We start from the raw sequence: 20,316 nt of genomic DNA, 5'->3' as shown, positions 1-20,316 counted from the left end.
ATTTTAGGTTAAAAAAGATTTATTCTATAGGTGTTGTAATTATGAGAACTCTCCCCTACTAAAAATTGTATAAATATGTGAGGATATTTTATGTCAGCATATAAATAAATAGAAAACATATGTTTATATTCATATATATCTATACATATAATAGTAAATATATAATCCAAATAACATGAGTAGCTTTGATACAATTGTTATTGCTTAAAAAACATACCTGTCAACACTAATGTTTGAGCGCAATGCACTTGTTATAAGCTTTAAGCAATGTTCTCTAACCTTTAAATAAAAAAAAGCCAAGATAATATAATTTGGAGATTCAACTTTTTATAGCACACACCCACATACACACAGATATATATATATATATATATATATATATATATATATATATATATATATAAATATATATATATATATATGTATATTTCTGTGTGTGTATATATATATATATATATATATATATATATATATATATATATATATATATATATATATATATATATATATATATATATATATATATATATATATAAATATATATAAATATATATATATATATAAATATATATATATATATATATATGTATCTGTGTATATATATATATATATATATATATATATATATATATATATATATATATATATATATACATCTATACACAGTGTATATATATATATATATATATATATATATAAATATATATATATATATATATGTATATAAATATATATATATATATATATATATATATATATATATATATATATATATATATATATATCAGCCCTCCAAATTAAGAAAAATGAGATCGGCAATATTTTGCTGACCTTAATTTGTTAGAGGTCATAAGGTCGGCAAAAATTTGATACAAAGGGTTACCATAAAACATAGAAACTAGGTTGGTGATTGTATATATTAGATAATAATAATATATATATATATATATATATATTTCTATATATGTATGTATATATTAAAGGCATATATATACATACATGTTTACATTAATTTGCACACAACTGTGTGTATATATATATATATATATATATATATATATATATATATATATATATATATATATATATATATATATATATATATATATATATATATAAATATATATATATATATATATATATATATATATATATATATATATATACACATATATATACACATATATATATACATATATATATATACATATATATATATATAATGTACAGAATATACATTCACATGGCTTGACAAGTGTTATTTATAAATAAGGACATAAAACTAAATACAAAAGTTTGGAAAGTAGAAAGACTTTTTTCCTGCCATGTCGTTTTGTCAAACCAAGTGAGAGTTAATAACTCACACTTATAGATAACTTGGGTATTTTCTTATTGTAAGGTTCAATTAACTTTGTATTTATGAATGATCTCTCATCAGAATCAGAAGCTTTGTATGTCTAAAAAATTATAAAAACTATAAACAAAAGATTATATATTATATTTATATTTAAAAATAAGGAATGAACTATATATGGAATCAAGAGTAAAAACATAAATTTACTTTTCTTTTTTCAAACTCTTTTTTAATTAAAGAACTTAAATCAGAATCTTTAGAAGTGTCTTCACCATCTGAAGTGATTTCTCCATCATCATATCTGTTAAAAAAAGAAAGTAAAAGAATTTTAGGCTTTTAATAAAATTCATCTATGTTTTAAATAAACTTAAAAATATATTTCCTGGAAATAATATTCTTAAAAATATACATGTTTTTTTTTTTATAAGCATATGAAATTTTTGAAACAGGCTCGGGTATGCTTAAGCAAAAAGTTAAAAGAGGCTCAAAAATATGCTAAAGCTTAAGCATATTTCTAATAAAATATGCTTATTTCAATACTTTCTTAAAGTGTACGCGTTACTTAAGGTTAATGGGTATAAGAAAAATAAAAAGTTGACTTATGCTCTGTATTTGCTTTGGTTTTAATGTAGCTGAATTAATGTTATAGTATGATAATAAAAAATAAAACATATATACTATATACAAATGTTATCAATAAAATCAAAGATATGAACTTCGCATTCCTTCTCGTCCGGACCAATAAAGGTGTCATCTGGAAGAATTTCGTTGGCACTTTCATTTATAGCATCATCTACCTCCACTGGTTGAATATCACCCTGATTTCCTATGGGTTGATCACTTCCAGGATCAATGATGGATGGTGGGGGAACTTTATAACAATCAAGGCCCTCTGGTTTAACTAGCGAATCTTCTGAGCCATCAGAAGTCATTAAACATCCAGTCATCGTCCAACATTTCTTCCTTTGCTTGTCATACTTTGAAGTGTTTAAAGCTTTCCATGCTTCCCCTGCCCAATGTGTAATCAAAATTCGTCTCTCTTTTGCAGTGTAGGGCATTTCATTACTGAACCATCTATCAGAATGATTATCTCTATCGAGCCATTTTTGATGTTCAATGGCAATAAGTCTTTTCAGAGTGGCAGCATATCCTGCGTCAACTGGTTGCCAAAGGTCAGTGGCACTTGGTAGACCGTACCAGAGAAGTCCTTTAGCAGCAGCCACAGCATCTTTAAAATCCTCCTGCATCTGTCCCTTCAAGTTGTCCAGCAAAAGAACAAATTTATCAAGCTTTTGTTCTTTTACAAATGGAAGAAGTGTTTTATCACACCAGTGCTTACAGACGTTTTGGTCTAACCAAGCATTTTGCTGGAAGTAAACGTGAATATCTTTGTGCCATGCTAACTTTTCGTCTTTTGAAATGCGTTTTCCTTGACCTCTAAAAATGATGGCTAGCTTTGGTTGCTCTCCTTCTGGGCGAAACATAATTTGAAGGGAACATTGCCTTTTTTCCAATCCTGAGCCGGGTTGTGAGATCCATGTATTATGTGTTGCACCTTGACCCTTGGGTACATACTCATAAGTTTTCTTACCATGAACAACAAAGGGAAGTGGGCTCTGGTCAACATTGAGCCTTTGTCCAGGTTGGTACCGTCCCCATTTTTTGTCGTAACTTGGATCTTTAGAACCTGTTCTGATACACTTTTCTCTGAATGTGGCATGCCATTTCTGTAATAATGGTTCCATTTCTTTCTTATGTTTCCTTTTGTTTCTTTGTTTCGATCTCATTTTTAACTCTTTTTTTTGTAAAAATCGAACTATAACATGAAGTTTTATTTCCACGTTTGGATCAATGTTTAATTGTATATTTCTAGCTTTACTCCAAAGCCAGGAAAAGTTTACAATATGACCTTTCGATCTGGCTTGTAAAAATTCATTGTAAATAGCTTCGTACAGTTCAAGATATTTTGTGGAACGTCTTCCCTTCAGAAACAATCTGCGATAGGATGATTCGGCATCTTTAATAATAGTTTCTTTTTTTTTAAGCCATCGCGAAATCTGACTTTGTGTTACACCAAACGACTCTGCTATAGTTTCTTGATTTGCCTCATAACCATAGGCGTTAATTGCTTCTGCTTTAAAGGCAGCAGTATATTGGTGGCGTTTCTTACCAGCTAATTGGCGAGACTCTTCACTTTTTTTCATTTCACTAACAACTTTGTTGACTATATTATTGAGCACATCTTTCACTGCTAGAGTGATAAGTTCTTCGTTTCTTTGAAGAACTTGTGATTGTGAATGTTTACAATCTTGTTTGCTAATTCCGTGAATAACTTTAACATGAAAAGCTAGTCCTTGTTGGCTTTTAAATAATTTTTTGCAATGTTTGCATTCAACACTAGTTTCAACAGCTTCTAACGGCAATCGGATTGCACTCATTTCTCCTCTGTGCATAACATTTTTTGTGAAACCAAACGCTGCCAATGTAGGCTGCTTTCTCTTTATTATCTTTGACATTATTATTATTATTTTATCAGTATCTGAAAATAAAACTTAAAAATAAAATAAACATTTTAAATAAGGTATTAAATAAACTACACATTAAAAGCGAGAGAGAGAGAAAAAAAAAGAGAGAAATAAAACACTTCAGGGCGACTTCTAAACTTTATGTTTTTATGTTCAAGTATTGAGGTTTAGGTTTTGCAATACAATGACTTCATTACTTCATTAAGTCATTGCATTGCAAAACATAAACTTCGATTTTTGTTGTTTTTGTTGGTTTAAATTTAGAAATATATTTAAAATCTTTAACTAAATAAAATTCTAATTTTTTAAATAGTTTATCAAGGCTCAGGAATATGCTTACATATGCTTATTTTTTTCCCAAATCTGAGCCTCTATATGCTTATAAGCGTTATGCTTATAAAAAAAAAAACATGTATTGGAAAAAAAATTTTGGAAAAAAAATTTCTAGATCCATATTATCTAGGATTAAGCACTGGCGAATGTTTTCATTAAACAAATAGTCAGTAGTACTTTGTTAAACTTTGGTTACAAAGTTTAGTTTAACAAAATACTATTGGCTATTGAATATTCGCTATTTGACTTTGTTTAACTTTGATTGGCGACTTTGTTTAACTTTGATTTGATTCTCCTGTGCTTATCTGGGATCAATGGTCAAAAAATAATAAATATAACAACTTTTCTACAACTGTTTATAAAACTATTAGGGCTGGTTTTATCAAAGACATCAAGTAGTGGCTAGAGGAATCATTTTTCCTAAAGAGCTTACCTGTTTTGGTTCTTTCTCCCTTTACCCATGGAGATTTTCAGCTTTTAAAAATTTTTGCACATTTTTTAACTTGGTTTTATGTAGTTTTTTTTTACTTGGTTTTATATAGATTTTTTTAACTTGGTTTTATGTAGATTTTTGAACAGTTTGTATTACAAACCTTAATAAGAGCATATGAGAAAAAAAACCATGGATATTAATAGTATATAACATATTTTGGACATGTACATAAAGTAGAAAGGATATACTTTAAATTTGCTTAATTTTTATTAACTTAAAAGAATTTTAAAATACCTTTTAAATTAAATTTACAATTATTTTTTAGCAAATAATAAAATTAAAAAAAACAAAAAACTTTATGTAATTCAATACAACTTGCCGTATGTCCTACAGCTTTCTAAAACTCATGTTATTAGGCAAAAGCTAATTAAAGTTCACACTGACTAAAAATACTCAGTTTGGGCAGGTATAAAGAGCACCTATTTGAGTCTATTGCTTTGTAAAAGGCATTTCAGGCAAAGACTAAAGGACCAGGCAGAAATATTCTTTTGATCAGCCTTACATACCTTTTTTATGTAATAGGCTGGCAAAGATGTAAACCAACACTGTTTCCTGCCAAAGTGAACCTTGGGTTATTGCTTGTGCCACTTTGGTTATGGTTATACAATTATTTGTTATTTCATAATTAGGAATACAACTCTAAAATTCAGTTAATTAGTTCCTAGGTGTAAATACAGTTTCCTGAACTCTGTGGTAGCTATCAAAGAAACTGATAAGATAACAGTGTCATGTTGCACACTAAAAGTAGTAACAAGTGCTATTGGTTTTCTTATCCAGATTCTTAGCTTTGCAACTTGTTTTGTAGACAACTTCTTCACTACTAGATTTGTGTCTTATTTCTGACCCTAATTTGTTCTCATTTAGGTGGTTTCGACCATGGTATGATTTCACTGAAAATTTTATCTCATACTACTTCTAAATCAGATTCACCCTATCATTGCAATTCTTGCTATTTTAAGGTTTATTGATTCTTTTCGTGATTTTTTAAAATGATGATCCATGGGCTGACAACTTTTACCTCTGCATTGAAAAATGTACCTCCTACATAAACTCCTGGATTCAGGTAAACATGGAAGGTTTAATTCCATAATAAAAAACAATATTTTATTGTTGGTTTTATGTCAAGCCTCCCTCGACTGTTTCTTTCTAATTGTAACTATTTCTATTTGTTTTAAAATTATTTGTTTATTCTTTAGCACACAAAAAAACTTAAGATTAAGCACCCTTTAATCACTGCAAGAAATTAATGCAAAAAAAGTATTACTGATGCTAATGCTTTTATCTCAGAAGTTAGACAAGAGATTTAAAATTTTTTTTTTTTTAGGTTATGCTATTTTTTTCATTGAAAATTTACTGGTACTTTAATTACAATAACTGAATGAAACTTGTTTAAAACTTGATTTATTAGTGGTTATAAAATTATTTACTTTGAAATTGATCTAAAAATTTTTTTTTTAATTATTATGTCTTGTTAAATCGATTTTTGGCTCAAACTTGTTCCATTCTAATCAATGAATAAATATTAAGGATATTTTAAACAATTTTGGTTTTAAATTAATTTATAACTAAAATATAAACAATAAATTTATTAATATAATAAATTTATAAATTTCACTTAAACTGCATTATTAGAAATATTCTTATTTTATACAGAATTGGCTTAAGTATAATCAAATTGACACCTGTGTTGCCTATTAGCATCTGAACATATAACTACTTTTTAAACTTTGCATAGTGCAAACACAAACCCTTATATCATATATAAACAACATGTTGTAATAATACTAAAATAATGTGTTATCATTATGCTATAATATATATATATATATATATATATATATATATATATATATATATATATATATATATATATATATATATATATATATCTATAGAGAGAGAGAGAGAGAGAGAGAGAGAGAGAGAAAGAGAGAGAGAGAAAGAAGAACAGCATCTAATGACCACACTCTGGTGTGGTCATTGGGTTCAAGAATGCTTGGGAGAGGTAACAAAATCATCAATAACATGAGCAATTAAGTCACCAATAACAAAAATAGTCAGATAGAAAAACAAATTTAGAAACAACATGGAAAAGCGTACAGCCTTAGGAAGAAGAAAAAATGGATGTCTTTGAAAATCAAAGGGTAACAGCCATCAACACTGAAAGATGGAACAACTAAATATTTATTAACTGTTTTCGCTTACCTAAATCCATATGGTTTTTAAGCGAGAAAAAAAAAAAGAAGAATGATGAAAAAAACTTATCACTGACCCAACCCAAACCTTTAGTTGATGTATTAGCAACTCCCTATACCAAGCATGTTCTCCCTATACCAAGTTATATATGTAATGAAGACCTCAAGGCTCCCAAATTCAGTATGGTCAGAATGCTGATCTACATGAGCTTTTACATTTGTGTGTGTGCATTTATCTTACTCCTGATTCCATTCTCTACCACTACAAATCACTCATTCTTCCCTGTGTAAATTATTGTTGTTATATTTGGGCAGGTTTTTCTAATGATGTTCTTTCTCTTCTAGACAAAATCAGGTCTAAAAACGTAGTTGGACCTACCTTATATGCCAACCTTGAGCTACTCTCCCATTGCCTTAAGGTTGCATCACTTTCTCTTTTCTACAAACACTACTACAGTCACTACTCAAAGGAGTTATCACTTTTAGTTTCATCAAACGAAATTCTTACTTTAATTTTCGGCAACTTTGCTGAATGACGAGTCAAGTGAAAAAAAATTGAATGAAATTTAATTTTACAACCAAAAACAATAAGTTCATTTAGAGGGTATAAGTAATTAAACACACTAAAATTTTTATTATAATACTAAATTATTTTTTAAAAAATGTCAACAAAGAACTTTAAAGTCTACACTATAGTGTTTATATTGGATTCTATATTATCTAATCTTAATTATTATCTTATGTTTACCATTTTTTTAACCATATTATATCATTACTTTACAAAATTATCGCTATATTGAGAGTTACTAATTATAACACCTATATTATTATATTGATATTGGAAGAGAATTGCAGACAAAATAAACAAAATAAAAAACAGTATAGGTAAAACAAGTGAGCATACACAATAGTATTTAGAGTAGTTTTCGCAGTGATGTTTGGGAACTATTAAAATCTTTTCTAAATTATTCGAAAAAACCATAAACATTTTCTTCTACAGTAATATAACAAATAAATAATGATAACAGATTAAGAATAAGTTAACAATTTTACATAAAACCTTTACCTTTTATTTTATAGTTTTATAATACTTTATAAATCATAACTTTACTCACTTAGTATCAATTCCATTTTTTCCACCTCCATATAAATTGGTAGTTTTATTAGAACTTTTCAGACTAATTGTTGTTGAAGTGAAATTAATGGAATCCTTGAATGCATTTAATTGTGCAATGGCTTTTTCAGGATTTTTACAAACATCACAACTTCGATTGCACTAAAAATGAGTGGTTTTAGTCAAAAAAATACTGAATGATAAAGTCAAAAAAACATTAAGTTGAGAAAAATACAAATCAAAAGATAAAAAATAAATATTCAAAATAATACACAAAACTTTTTTGCAAAAAAAAATTTATATTTCCAATAACAAATTAGTATACAAATTATATACATAAAAAAAAATTCCATTGCATCACTTATTTGAAAATCCCCAAACCTTGTTTTTCTGTACACACAACCATGTTTTGAGATAATCAATAAAAACTGATTATTTCAGCCACTTTTAATGCTAACAAATAAGTATGTTTTACAAAATCAAGTGAACGGCTCCACAGAGATAATAGTACTAGTGGTCTTTTTGTGTTTATGTCTATCTACACTGAACAATACTCGATTAATAACTCAATACTGACAAATGGTGAATAAATGGTAATACATATATATATATATATATATATATATATATATATATATATATATATATATATATATATATATATAACGGTTAACTCAAACTTTTGTTATCTCAAACTGTTTCATCTGGTCCCTTAAATGCAGTAGCGGTGTAGTGGTAGAGTGCTCGCTACATAAGCGAGAGGTTCTGAGTTCGATTCCTACCACGTCCCTGGTAGTACCGTGCTCAACTTGTTTCTCTGTGCAGCGGCCTTGTTCGTCAAGGCTTGTGTTTCGAAGTTATAGAGTAGGGAGAGGGTTATAACCGCAAGTAGCCTCCTCATATCGACTGTATAGAGCACAAACGTAGTATGTCTGCATTTTTATGAAATCAATGTTTTACTATATTCTTATTGGCAGTAACATAAGCTTGTAGAGGACATTTGTAATATGTCCACAAGTGATATTCATCATTAGATATAACACAAAACACATAAAACTTTGCTATATCTTACAAATGGTTTTGAAAATTGAAATCCGTTTTTCTCCATATTTTGGTTTTTGGACATACTACGTTTGTGCTCTATACAGTCGATATGTAGTGGCCTTCTTGGCCTTGGAAATGTGAATTACTGAAAAAAAAAAAAAAAAAATCATCTAATTAATTACATTGAAAAAATTTTTTTAATTAAAAAAGTCGAACCTCTGATAACTTGAACTTTGATAAGTTGATCCATTTTTTGTCCCCCTTTAAGTAAATTTCTTCAGTTAACTCAAACTTTTTGTGTGGGAAATTAAGAAATCAAAATAATTTAATTAACATTTTTTTTAAAAGTCATTCCATATAAAACATGAATAACAGTAGCCTTATATTTTTTTGTTGTATTTAGATCTGAATAGAATAGTAATTAGATCTGAATAGAATTGATCGTTATCAAATGTAAAAATAAAATAAAACTTTTACAATAAAATAAATTCAAATAACGTTTAAAAGGCAATATTTTAAATTTTCAATAAATTTCTTAAAAAAGATCACTAGCTTTTAAGCGCAATTTTAATACCAAATAACATTTTTCAATGTTATCTTTTAAGCATACAGAGTAAATACAATACTTAACTTCTTAAAATTTTTTCACATTTTGTTAGTATAATCGCCTATATTTAATGTTTATACTAATGCATTGAATAAAGAAAAATTGCCTTAATTCAAACCAATACCTCATATCAGCCGAAGTTCGAATTAAGGGGAACTTGCTTTAGTTGAGCATTCGTTATTGAAAACTATGTATACATATATAGATAAATATACATATATTTTAAACATCTTCACTTTCAACAAGGCTGCAAGCAACCACCAATTAAAGTTGGAAGTTACTGGAAGAGAAAAGATGAAGATTGTAGAGCAAGATAACGATTGACAGATGACTTAAAGAATTGCAAGTTACATGAATCAGGAAAGCAAGATGAAGGAAGCGAATTCCAAAAAGCTGATGTTCAAGGAAAAAAACTAGACGAATAAGAGTTTTTGGAACACTTGGGAACAGATTCAGAAAAGGGATGAGACAATTGAATGACGAGTAAAATAAGAATGAATTTTAGTAGATGGCACAAGAGACGCTAGCTCTTTAAAGCAGTGCCCATTATAGCATTTGTAGAAAAGAAAAAAGAGAAGCAACATTACGACGATGTGATAATGCTTGAAGATTGGCTGCAAGAGCAGGTCCAATTATGTTTACAATGCATTTTTGCACCTTGTCTAAAAGAGAAAGGGCATCATTAGAAGATCCGCCCCAGATATGGCAACAGAATTCCATACAAGGCCGGATTTGAGATTTATAGAGATAGAGAATAGAATCCGAAGTAAGAAAGTGCTGAGCACGATAAAGAGATACAACCTTAGCAGATTCTAATTTTGCAACAGATTTGATATATGGTTTCCAAGAAAGAACCGAAGTAAGAGTTATTCATAGAAGATGAAGAGCGGATGACTCATCGAGTACATTACCATTCATAAATATAGGAAGATCTAAATTATTGCGATAACAATTGAGTGAAAAAAATTGAGCTTTATCTGTATTGAAGTACACCAGCCACTGTGAGCCCCATGCTGTAGCAGAAGTGAGATCCTTTCCAAGCTCAAATGCACCCGCCAAGCAATCAGAGAGTGTTGGCTTCTTATCATGACAAGAATAAATGATAGTATCATCAGCAAACAATGCCACCTTAGATGTGAGAATATCTGAAAAATCATTAATGTAAATTAAAAAGAGTATAGGGCCAAGGATAGAACCTTGAGGAACTCCTGAAGTTACAAAATAAGAGGAACAGTGCTGCCCGTCAATGACAAGTTTTATACTACTATTAGAAAGGAAGGATTCAATAATCTTAAAGATGTTGCCAGATACACCATAAGAAGAAAGCTTATGAAGAACCCAGCATGCCAAACTTTATTAAAAGCTTTTGAAATGTCAAGGGCAATGGCCTTAACCTTTATCTAATGCACAATAAAACCTATCAATTATTACTGTTAGCAAATCAGCTGTAGAACAAGAAGATCAAAATCCATATTGATGGTCAGAAAGTAAGTTATTAGATTCAAGAGAAATTAAGTGTTTGTTAATTTAAGATTCAAAAATCTTGCTTTTGATAGGCAGAAGACTAATAGGGCGGTAGTTTAACGAATTTTAGAAGATAGGGATAACAGATGCTGCTTTCCAACAGGCTGGAAAACAAGACTCTGACAAACACTTGTTGAATAGCTTTGAGAGAATAGGCAACAGCTCCGGAGAACACTTCTGCAAGACAATAACAGGTATGCTGACCAGGCCACAAGCTGTGGAAGAGTCTCAGCAGGAAATCAGTTTAGATACAGAAGCTGGAGTGATACGAATGTAAAGCAATTGATCAACCTGTTTGTTGGCAATATCAGGTAGAACGCAACTAGTGGAATCAAGAGATGATATTGATGAAAAGTTTTTAGCAAACAATTCAGCTTTGTCTTTAGGTGAGGTGGCAAAGTCTGAACCATACAAGAGAGGTAGAATTAAAGATTTGCCCTTATTATTAATACTATTAAAAATTCTCCAGAAGTCAGGAGAGCCTAATTTTTGAGATGAGATACAAGATTTCATGATCTGAGAATAGCGGGCTTTGGCATTAGACTAAACCTTTTACAATGGTTTCTAGCAGTAATAAACAGACGTCTGTTTTCTGGAGAAATGTTTTGCTGATAGATATGGAAGTAACGGTTTCGATTGGCAATCGCAGCAGCACAGTGTGAGGAAAATCATGGAGAAGAGTAAAGCTTGACCTGGAATCATCGAGATGGAAAAAACGATTCCATGCTAGCCTGAATCCACGAAGTTATGTAAGAAGCACATTTGTTGACAGGACAAAAAATTTCTACCCATAGGCGATCACAAAGAAAATCACGGAAAGAATCTTAGTCAGCTTTAAGGTAGTTGTAAGAGGTACCATAATAGGGGGATTCAGGTGATGAAGAAGAATGAGATATTAGTTTTAGAGAGACTAAACTGTGATCAAAAGCACCTAAGGGTGAATGTGGAGAAACTGAGCACTGACTAGGATCAGAAACAAGATATAAGTCAAGTAAAGAAGGCAAATGGTTCGAGTTGTCTGGAAAACGAGTTGAAAAGTTGACTATTTGAGCTTGGTATTGAGAAAGGCAAAAGTTGTGAGCTTTAATGCCTGCAGAATCACTGACACTAAAGCCAAGTCATTCAGTGTGATGAGCATTAAAGTCACTGATAACAACAATATAGGCTGATGATATATATATATATATATATATATATATATATATATATATATATATATATATATATATATATATATATATGTATATATATGTATATATATGTATATATGTGTATATATATATATATATGTATATGTATATATGTATATATATATGTATATATGTGTATATATATATATATATGTATATATATATGTAAATATATATACATATATATCTATATATACACACATATATATGTATATATATATATATATTACATATATATATACATATATATATATGTATATATATATATATATATATACATATATATGTTTGTATATATACATATATTTATACGTATATATATACATATATATATACATATATACATATACATATACATATATATATATATATATATATATATATATATATATATATATATATATATATATATATATATGTATATATGTATATATATATATGTATGTATATATATATATATATATATATATGTATATATGTATATATGTATATATATATATATATATATATATATATATATATATATATATATATACTTATATATATATACATATATATTTATATATACACACATATATATGTATATATACACACATATATATGTATATATATTAGGGTGGTCCTTATTTTCTAAAGTTTATATTTTTTCAAAATTATTTGTAATTTTGGTCAGTTACACCAAAACATTAAAAATACAAAATTTCAGCTCAATCCGATAATATTAACACGTGCCGAATCGGCCTTTAAGTTTCATGCATCTGACTGTCTAACATGCTATGACGATGCTATGCGCAACTAACCACCAAGTCCATTTTGAATTCGCTACAAGCGCAACTACAAGTCTCTACAAGTCAATTTTGTTTTTACATATTATTTGTTCAATGCTACATTCGTTTTAGTTTCGTACATGAAGTGCATAAAAAAAGACGTGCTATATAAGTAATTGATAAAAGTGCTAAAATATCCTTTTTTCGAAAAATATTTATCTAGTTGGAGTGATGAAAAATCTGTGGTAGTAAATTACCATGTAAAGGAGATGTTTTTAGTGTACTTTTTAATAACATGAGAGTGGTAAATTTAAATCTTAATGACAGCAGTGCTTTAGTTATTGATGAAGTGGTCGTTTTTTGGAAAAAAGCAAGAATCCCAGTTCAAAACCGTTCAAACTGTATTTCGAAATTAAAATCCATGTACGATAATGTCAGAAGTTTAGAAAAATCTAAAAATAGAGATACTGAACGGCAGAGAGAAAAAGAAAATGATTTTAAAGAAGATTTAGACAACCTTTTCGATATTGCCACCTTAAATGTGTTAAATGAGATTAAAATCGCCGAAGATAGAGAATTTTTAATTAAGCAAAGGGAGAAAGGTAGAGTTGGTTGTATGTTGGGAGTAGATATCAAATTACTACGTAAGGAAAAGTGGAAAGAAGAACGCACAGCTGCAGAGTTGAAAAGAAAAGAAGATTTGTTGGAAAATTCTAGTTGTTCGATTGCATATTTTGAAATGGAAGATAAAGAAAATGAAGATTCACAGAAAAAAGTGATAAATCAAGACAACAGTGAAGATGACACATATTTAATATCGGAATCTGAACAGGGTCCATCTTCAAACAAGAGAGGACGAAAGACGTTAATAACACCTCGCCTGGCCGCTGCCTTGGACAAATGTAAAGTGAGTGACAGGGATGCAATGCATATTATTTCTGCCGTCCTAGAAGCTCTTAATATAGATATCACCGAGTTTGTTCTCAATAGATCGTCTATCAAAAGAAATAGAGAGATTTTGCGGAAAATAAAATATTCATCAATAAAATCAGTAGGAAATGATGCAAATTTTATTGAAGTGCTTTTGGGATTCCAAATTATTGCCTGATATCACAAAAAATGAGAAAATTGATCGGCTTCCTGTGATCGCGGTTGGTTTAGATTTTGAACAATTATTAGGAGTACCTGGAGTTGCATCATCAGGAGGATCAGAAGTTTGCTCTGCTGTGCTCCATATCACTGATGAATGGAATTTAACCGAAAAAATTCAAGCCTTTTGTTTTGATACTACAGCATCAAACACTGGACGTATAAAAGGAGCTGCAGTTCTGCTTCAACAAAGGTTAGGGCGAGATATTTTGTGGCTTCCATGCCGACACCATATATTTGAGGTCGTTTTGGCTGGTGTATTCACGAGGACAAAAGCAATTGTAGCATCCGGCCCTGAAATTGCTCAATTCAAAGCACTGATAGAAAACTGGAAGAATATTGATAAAATGAAATTTTTAGATTATACCAGCGATGAAGCCATTTATAATGCACTGAAAGATGTAGCACCCGAAATTATTTATTTTGTGAAACAGAAACTTGCAGAAGAGCAACCACGTGATGACTACAAAGAGTTTTTGCAATTGACGCTCATTTTTTTGGGAGATAAAACAAATGTGAGTTTTAGGGCCCCCGGTGCATATCATTTAGCGAGTTGGATGTCTAAAGCGATTTATTGTTTAAAACTTTTTTTATTTCGCGATCAAATAAAAATGAGAAAGGATAATTCAAAACTGACTGCAGAAATTTGCGTCTTAGTTGTATACTGTTATGTAGAGGCTTGGTTTTCAGCAACGAATATATATATAACATATATGTATATATATTATTTATATATATATATATATATATATATATATATATATATATATATATATATATATATATATATATATATATATATATATATATATATATATATATGTATATATGTATATATGTATATATGTATATATGTATATATGTATACATGTGTGTATATATATATATATATATATATATATATATATATATATATATATATATATATATATATATATATATATATATATATATATATATATATATATATATATATATATATATATATGTATATGTATATATATATATATATATATATATATATATATATATATATATATATATATATATATATATATATATATATATATATATATATATATGAATACTAAAAGTACAATTGCAATATTAGTTATATTTTATTGATAAAACATGTTTCCTTAATAATAAAATAATATTTCAAAATCAATATACACACATTTTAACAAACAATTACTCTTTTTGATTGCAAGTCATAAAAAAATATTAATATTTTGTCATTCCTCTTTTTAACGAAATGACTTTAGCTATTCGGTCTGACATATTTTTAATACAGTTTATTGCTTTTGTCTTTTTTCATTGTGGTGCCAATGATAGAGTAATTTTTCAATCAAATTCCTTTCTGTTTGTTGAAATCTCGGAAGAGATTTCTTTCTTGAGAATGTTCCCTTAATTCTCAATTGGATTCAGGTCAGGAGAGTTCCCTGACCATTCTTAAACAGGGATATTTTTTGTTTTATGAAAGTTAGCAATCCTTTTAGCTTTATGGTATAGAGTACTACCATGCATGGATGTAAATGTATTGTTGTTTGGAAACCATTCTTGTATTTGGGGGATAAGTTGGCTCTCCATAATCTCTTGATACTATAAAGTCTTCCTGTGCCTTCATCACTGATAATTGACCACACCATAACTTTAGTTGGATATTTAACACTTTGTACAATGCAATCTGGGTGATATTTTTCATTTGGTCTTCTTCGGATGAAGGTGGCTTTGTCCAACAAGATCTCAAAAGTTGATTCGTCTGAAAAACACACCTGAAAAATCATCATAGTGTGGTTGTAATTAATGTCAACATTTAAACACTTTTTTAACAATATTTCATTCAAAATTGTTAACTTACAGGTTCTTAATCTCCAATATTCATATACTTATGATTTTTTACTCTTTTTTATCATTGCTGGAGTAAGCCTTGGTTTTTGAGCTGGTTTGTGTGATTTTAAACCAACTTCAGCCAGCCGTCTCCTCACTGTGCGCTTTAAAACTTGTATTCCAGACTCTTGAACAAGTTTTGACAGCAAGAGGGATGATTTTTTTCTATTTTCCAGACAAATATCTCTTAGAATTCTGTCTGTCCTGGGAGTGGTTTTACGTTTTGACCCACTCCGTCCTTTCCTTTTTGGAAAAAGAATGATGTCGTTTTCCATTTTGTGTTTGATTTTATTGGCAAATGGTTGTGAAACTTTACACATTTTAGCAATTTTCCGTTATGAATGCTCTGAATGTTGTAAAAGTGCTTTTACTTCTGAAATTTTGCTTGAACTTATGTCCTAACCGGTACCCATGTTTATTTTTTATTGAAATTTTCAATTACAACCTATTACACTAAAAATGTTAATAAAATGGTACTATATATACAAAATGTATTAAAAATAATAAAATACTTTTCACTAAAAATAAAACTGTTATAATATAAAAAAAAATGTATGTGACAAATCAACCACATTTTTTTTTAAATTTTGAAAAAAATTCACATTGCTGACTTAAAGCACACCTAACTTCACATTGGTCAGGATTATAAAAAAATTTTCTTTTCTATTTTATTCGATAGATGTCAGTACTGTATAATAAGTTAGTAATAAAAATATACTCACCTTAAAATTACTTTAAATAACTTTGAAAACAAAATATGTGGAAAAACTGAGGTGATCACAATATTGTGGCCAGGTACTGTATATATATATATATATATATATATATATATATATATATATATATATATATATATATATATATATATATATATATATATATACATATATGTTACGCCAAAATTAAAAAGAGTTTATTTGGAAAACATTAAACAGCAATTAATAAAATTTTAACATTTTAACTGCAATTGTAAAATTTTTTTTTTTAGATTAAAAAAAAAAAAAAAGTTAAATAAATTTTTCTGCTTTCTGTTTTTAGAAAATTATTATTAAATTAATTATTAAATATTAATAAATTCAAATTTATTTTATAACATTTAATTTAAATTTTATTGAAAACTTAAAAAACTCTTTTTTAATTTTTTTTTTTTTTTTACTGCTAAAATTTCCGAACTTGTATAACCAAAGAAAATTTTTTTAAATAAATTTGATTCAAGTTAATTTAAAATATTCGCTTCACATTAAACTATTTTGTTATTTTAGTTAAAGTATTAAAACAATAATTTTTTGTCATCCCATTACGAAAGTGCTAATATACAAAAGTGCTGATGCACTTATAAATGTATATAAATGCATTGTTGGATAAACCATAACTATGCTTGCAGAAAAAATTATTTTAGAGAATTTTTAGTAAATTTTATATAACAATTTTATTAAAAGATGATTTTTTTTTTAATTTGAAATAGCTTTTTAGCTAAAGTTTACTACCATTAATTTTTTTAGATTGATCATAGAATGAACATCATCTAGAAATGATTAACTAGTTTACTGTTGATAGTTTTTATTATCATCATTTTTTGACCGTTCAGAAATTCACCCATAAACAGTTTATGAAAAACTTCTTGAAAAACTTCCTTTAAAAAAAAACTAATTTGTGAGAAAGCAAACATAAGACAATAATGTTGTGTGTTTTATGTTTTAAGAAATAAAAAGTTTTTTTAGATATTTTATTTTAGTTTTTAAATATTAGGAAACTATTATATTAAAGAAGATATTTTATTTTACTATTTAAATACAAAAAAAAAAATTTTTTTTTTTTAAAATGTTCCCTAATATTTAGGAAATATTTAAAAAATATATATATTTCCTAAATATAAAATAATATAAAATATGCAACTGACGTAATTTAAATTTTAACAATGTAAATATGATTATTAATTAAAGTTACATTTACTTGTGATAGCATTTTCCATTCTGCAACAAAATCTCATAACAAGGCCTGATATACATACATACATACACACATACATACATACATACATACACACATACATACATACATACATACATACATACATACATACATACATACATACATACATACATACATACATACATACATACATACATACATACATACATACATACATACATACATACATATAGATTATAGAATAAAACAAACTTACTAAATAATACAAAATACAATCTTTAACTAATTATAAAATAAAAACAGAGACCATAGAAAATAAAAAAACTAATTATCTTTTTTTTGTCTCGCAAATCCAATAACGATAGCATCTTTGATGATTTCATATATTCAAATCATTTCTCTAAAACTTGAGGCTTACCTCCCCAATACCCAAAACATCTCAAAACTTTTTTTTTTTTCTTCAAAAACAACTTATAGAAAGTACAAGAGTTAATGTTACTTTTAATAAAAATGTATTTGAATATATAATAAAAATTAAAAAAATTAAGTATATAGTAAAAAACAAGTTAAGTATATAGAAAAAAACTTGTTGGAACCCTGTTGGAACAAATTGTAAGTGTTTAAGCACCTCCTACCTGTGGTATATCATCACCAAAATATTTTGCAATGTATTCATGTCTACAACTAGATATAACAAATAAAAAAAGGATGTGTTTGCTTCCTTATAGAACTTGTTCCAAAATTAAAAACAAAAATGATTGGTTACCTTATGCTTTGAACATAGTTTACCATTGTTTCGAAATTTAACATTTCATTTTCTCTTTTGATTCCCTGTTTTTATAAAAAAATGTTATAACTAATATTATTTAGAATAAAAAAATATTATTTACCATTAATAAAGCTTAAATAAATTGGTAAGTTTTTTACTCTATTCTATTGTTAGAAAGTAAAAGTAATAAATAGTAAGTATAATAAAAATTTCTGATTTTTTATAAATAATTACTATACTAGTTCTTGAAAATATTTTTATTTATTTATAAAAGTATTGTTAAAATCAATGCAGGCACTAAGAAACATAACAATATTAATTAAAGAAGAAAATTATCACGCTATCATGGTGCCAAATGGAAATAAGTACTAAAATAGCTATATATATATATATATATATATATATATATATATATATATATATATATATATATATATATATATATATATATATATATATATATATATATATATGGCGTGTTCCATTTTTAACTTAAGTTACAAGCGCAACAATTTTATCAAATATTATCCTATTTGAACTGTTAAATTTTTAGCAACTATAAATAAAAGCTGTTAGTCTGAAGAATAAAAAAAAGTTTTGAGTCTGACAAAAGCATGGCAAACTAAGGAATAATCTGCAAGTTTTAAATATTATTTCTTCATTTTTTAAATAAAAAAGCATTATTAAAAAGTGCCAAAACTTATAGGATAAATGGCAAAGTTTTAACTGATGTTACATAATTCAAAATGATTCAAAGATTTTGTAACAATTATTAGTGATGTACCAATGAAAAAGGCCAATTGTGGCTAATAATAGGATTTAATGTATGTATATAAAGGTAATATATAAACATTAGGTATGTAATTTGCATATATAAGTTGCACATATGCACCAGTAGTGGTTTGGGGTATTAGCTAATGTCAATGCCTCAGCCAATACCAATTAATTGGCTTAACCTTAATTAGAGTTTAATGTATGTATATATTACCTTTATACAAATACATTAAACCCTATTATTAGTCACAATCAGTCATTTTCATTGGTACATTACTAGCAATTATCTTTCGATACTCACAAAGGTAAAATAAAGATATTTTAGAAACCTATTGAAAATTTGTATTATATGCTATATACAAAATCTTTGGCTAATTTTAGGATAAGTATAAACCAACTAAAGAAAGCATTTAATTTACAAACTAATTAAATAAATAATCACAATAATTTCTTCAATTTTAGATGGTTTTCCTGCTGGGCAGGACAATTTTTTGCATGAAATTATTAACTTAAGTTAAAACAAGTGTAGTAATGAAGCTGTTTGTAATTCTAAAACTCTATGTCTATATTTACGTATATTTTAATATAGAAAGTATGTTCAAAATAAAATAATATAAACTAGCTATTAATATTATTAAATATAAAAACATAATTTC

The 20,316-nt window shown here is 27.3% G+C and overlaps 1 protein-coding gene across 1 annotated transcript in view; it reads right to left on the bottom strand.

Annotated features, from left to right (window-relative positions):
• LOC101237540 (ATP-dependent DNA helicase Q5) overlaps positions 1-20,316 on the bottom strand; it is a 91,705-nt gene that overhangs the window by 35,283 nt on the left and 36,106 nt on the right. Inside the window, exons 8-13 of the mRNA XM_065813812.1 lie at positions 18,884-18,948; positions 18,753-18,801; positions 8,016-8,176; positions 1,562-1,655; positions 1,365-1,457; positions 218-279 (exon numbers count right to left, since the gene is read on the bottom strand). Coding sequence (XP_065669884.1) covers positions 218-279; positions 1,365-1,457; positions 1,562-1,655; positions 8,016-8,176; positions 18,753-18,801; positions 18,884-18,948 — 524 coding nt within the window. The remainder of the gene's footprint in view (positions 1-217; positions 280-1,364; positions 1,458-1,561; positions 1,656-8,015; positions 8,177-18,752; positions 18,802-18,883; positions 18,949-20,316) is intronic.

Source organism: Hydra vulgaris, chromosome 12 (genome assembly GCF_038396675.1).
Source record: "Hydra vulgaris chromosome 12, alternate assembly HydraT2T_AEP".
Lineage (NCBI taxonomy): Eukaryota > Metazoa > Cnidaria > Hydrozoa > Anthoathecata > Hydridae > Hydra > Hydra vulgaris.
The sequence above is the reverse complement of the archived record's forward strand: the minus strand, read 5'-3'. Positions and strand labels throughout refer to the sequence as shown.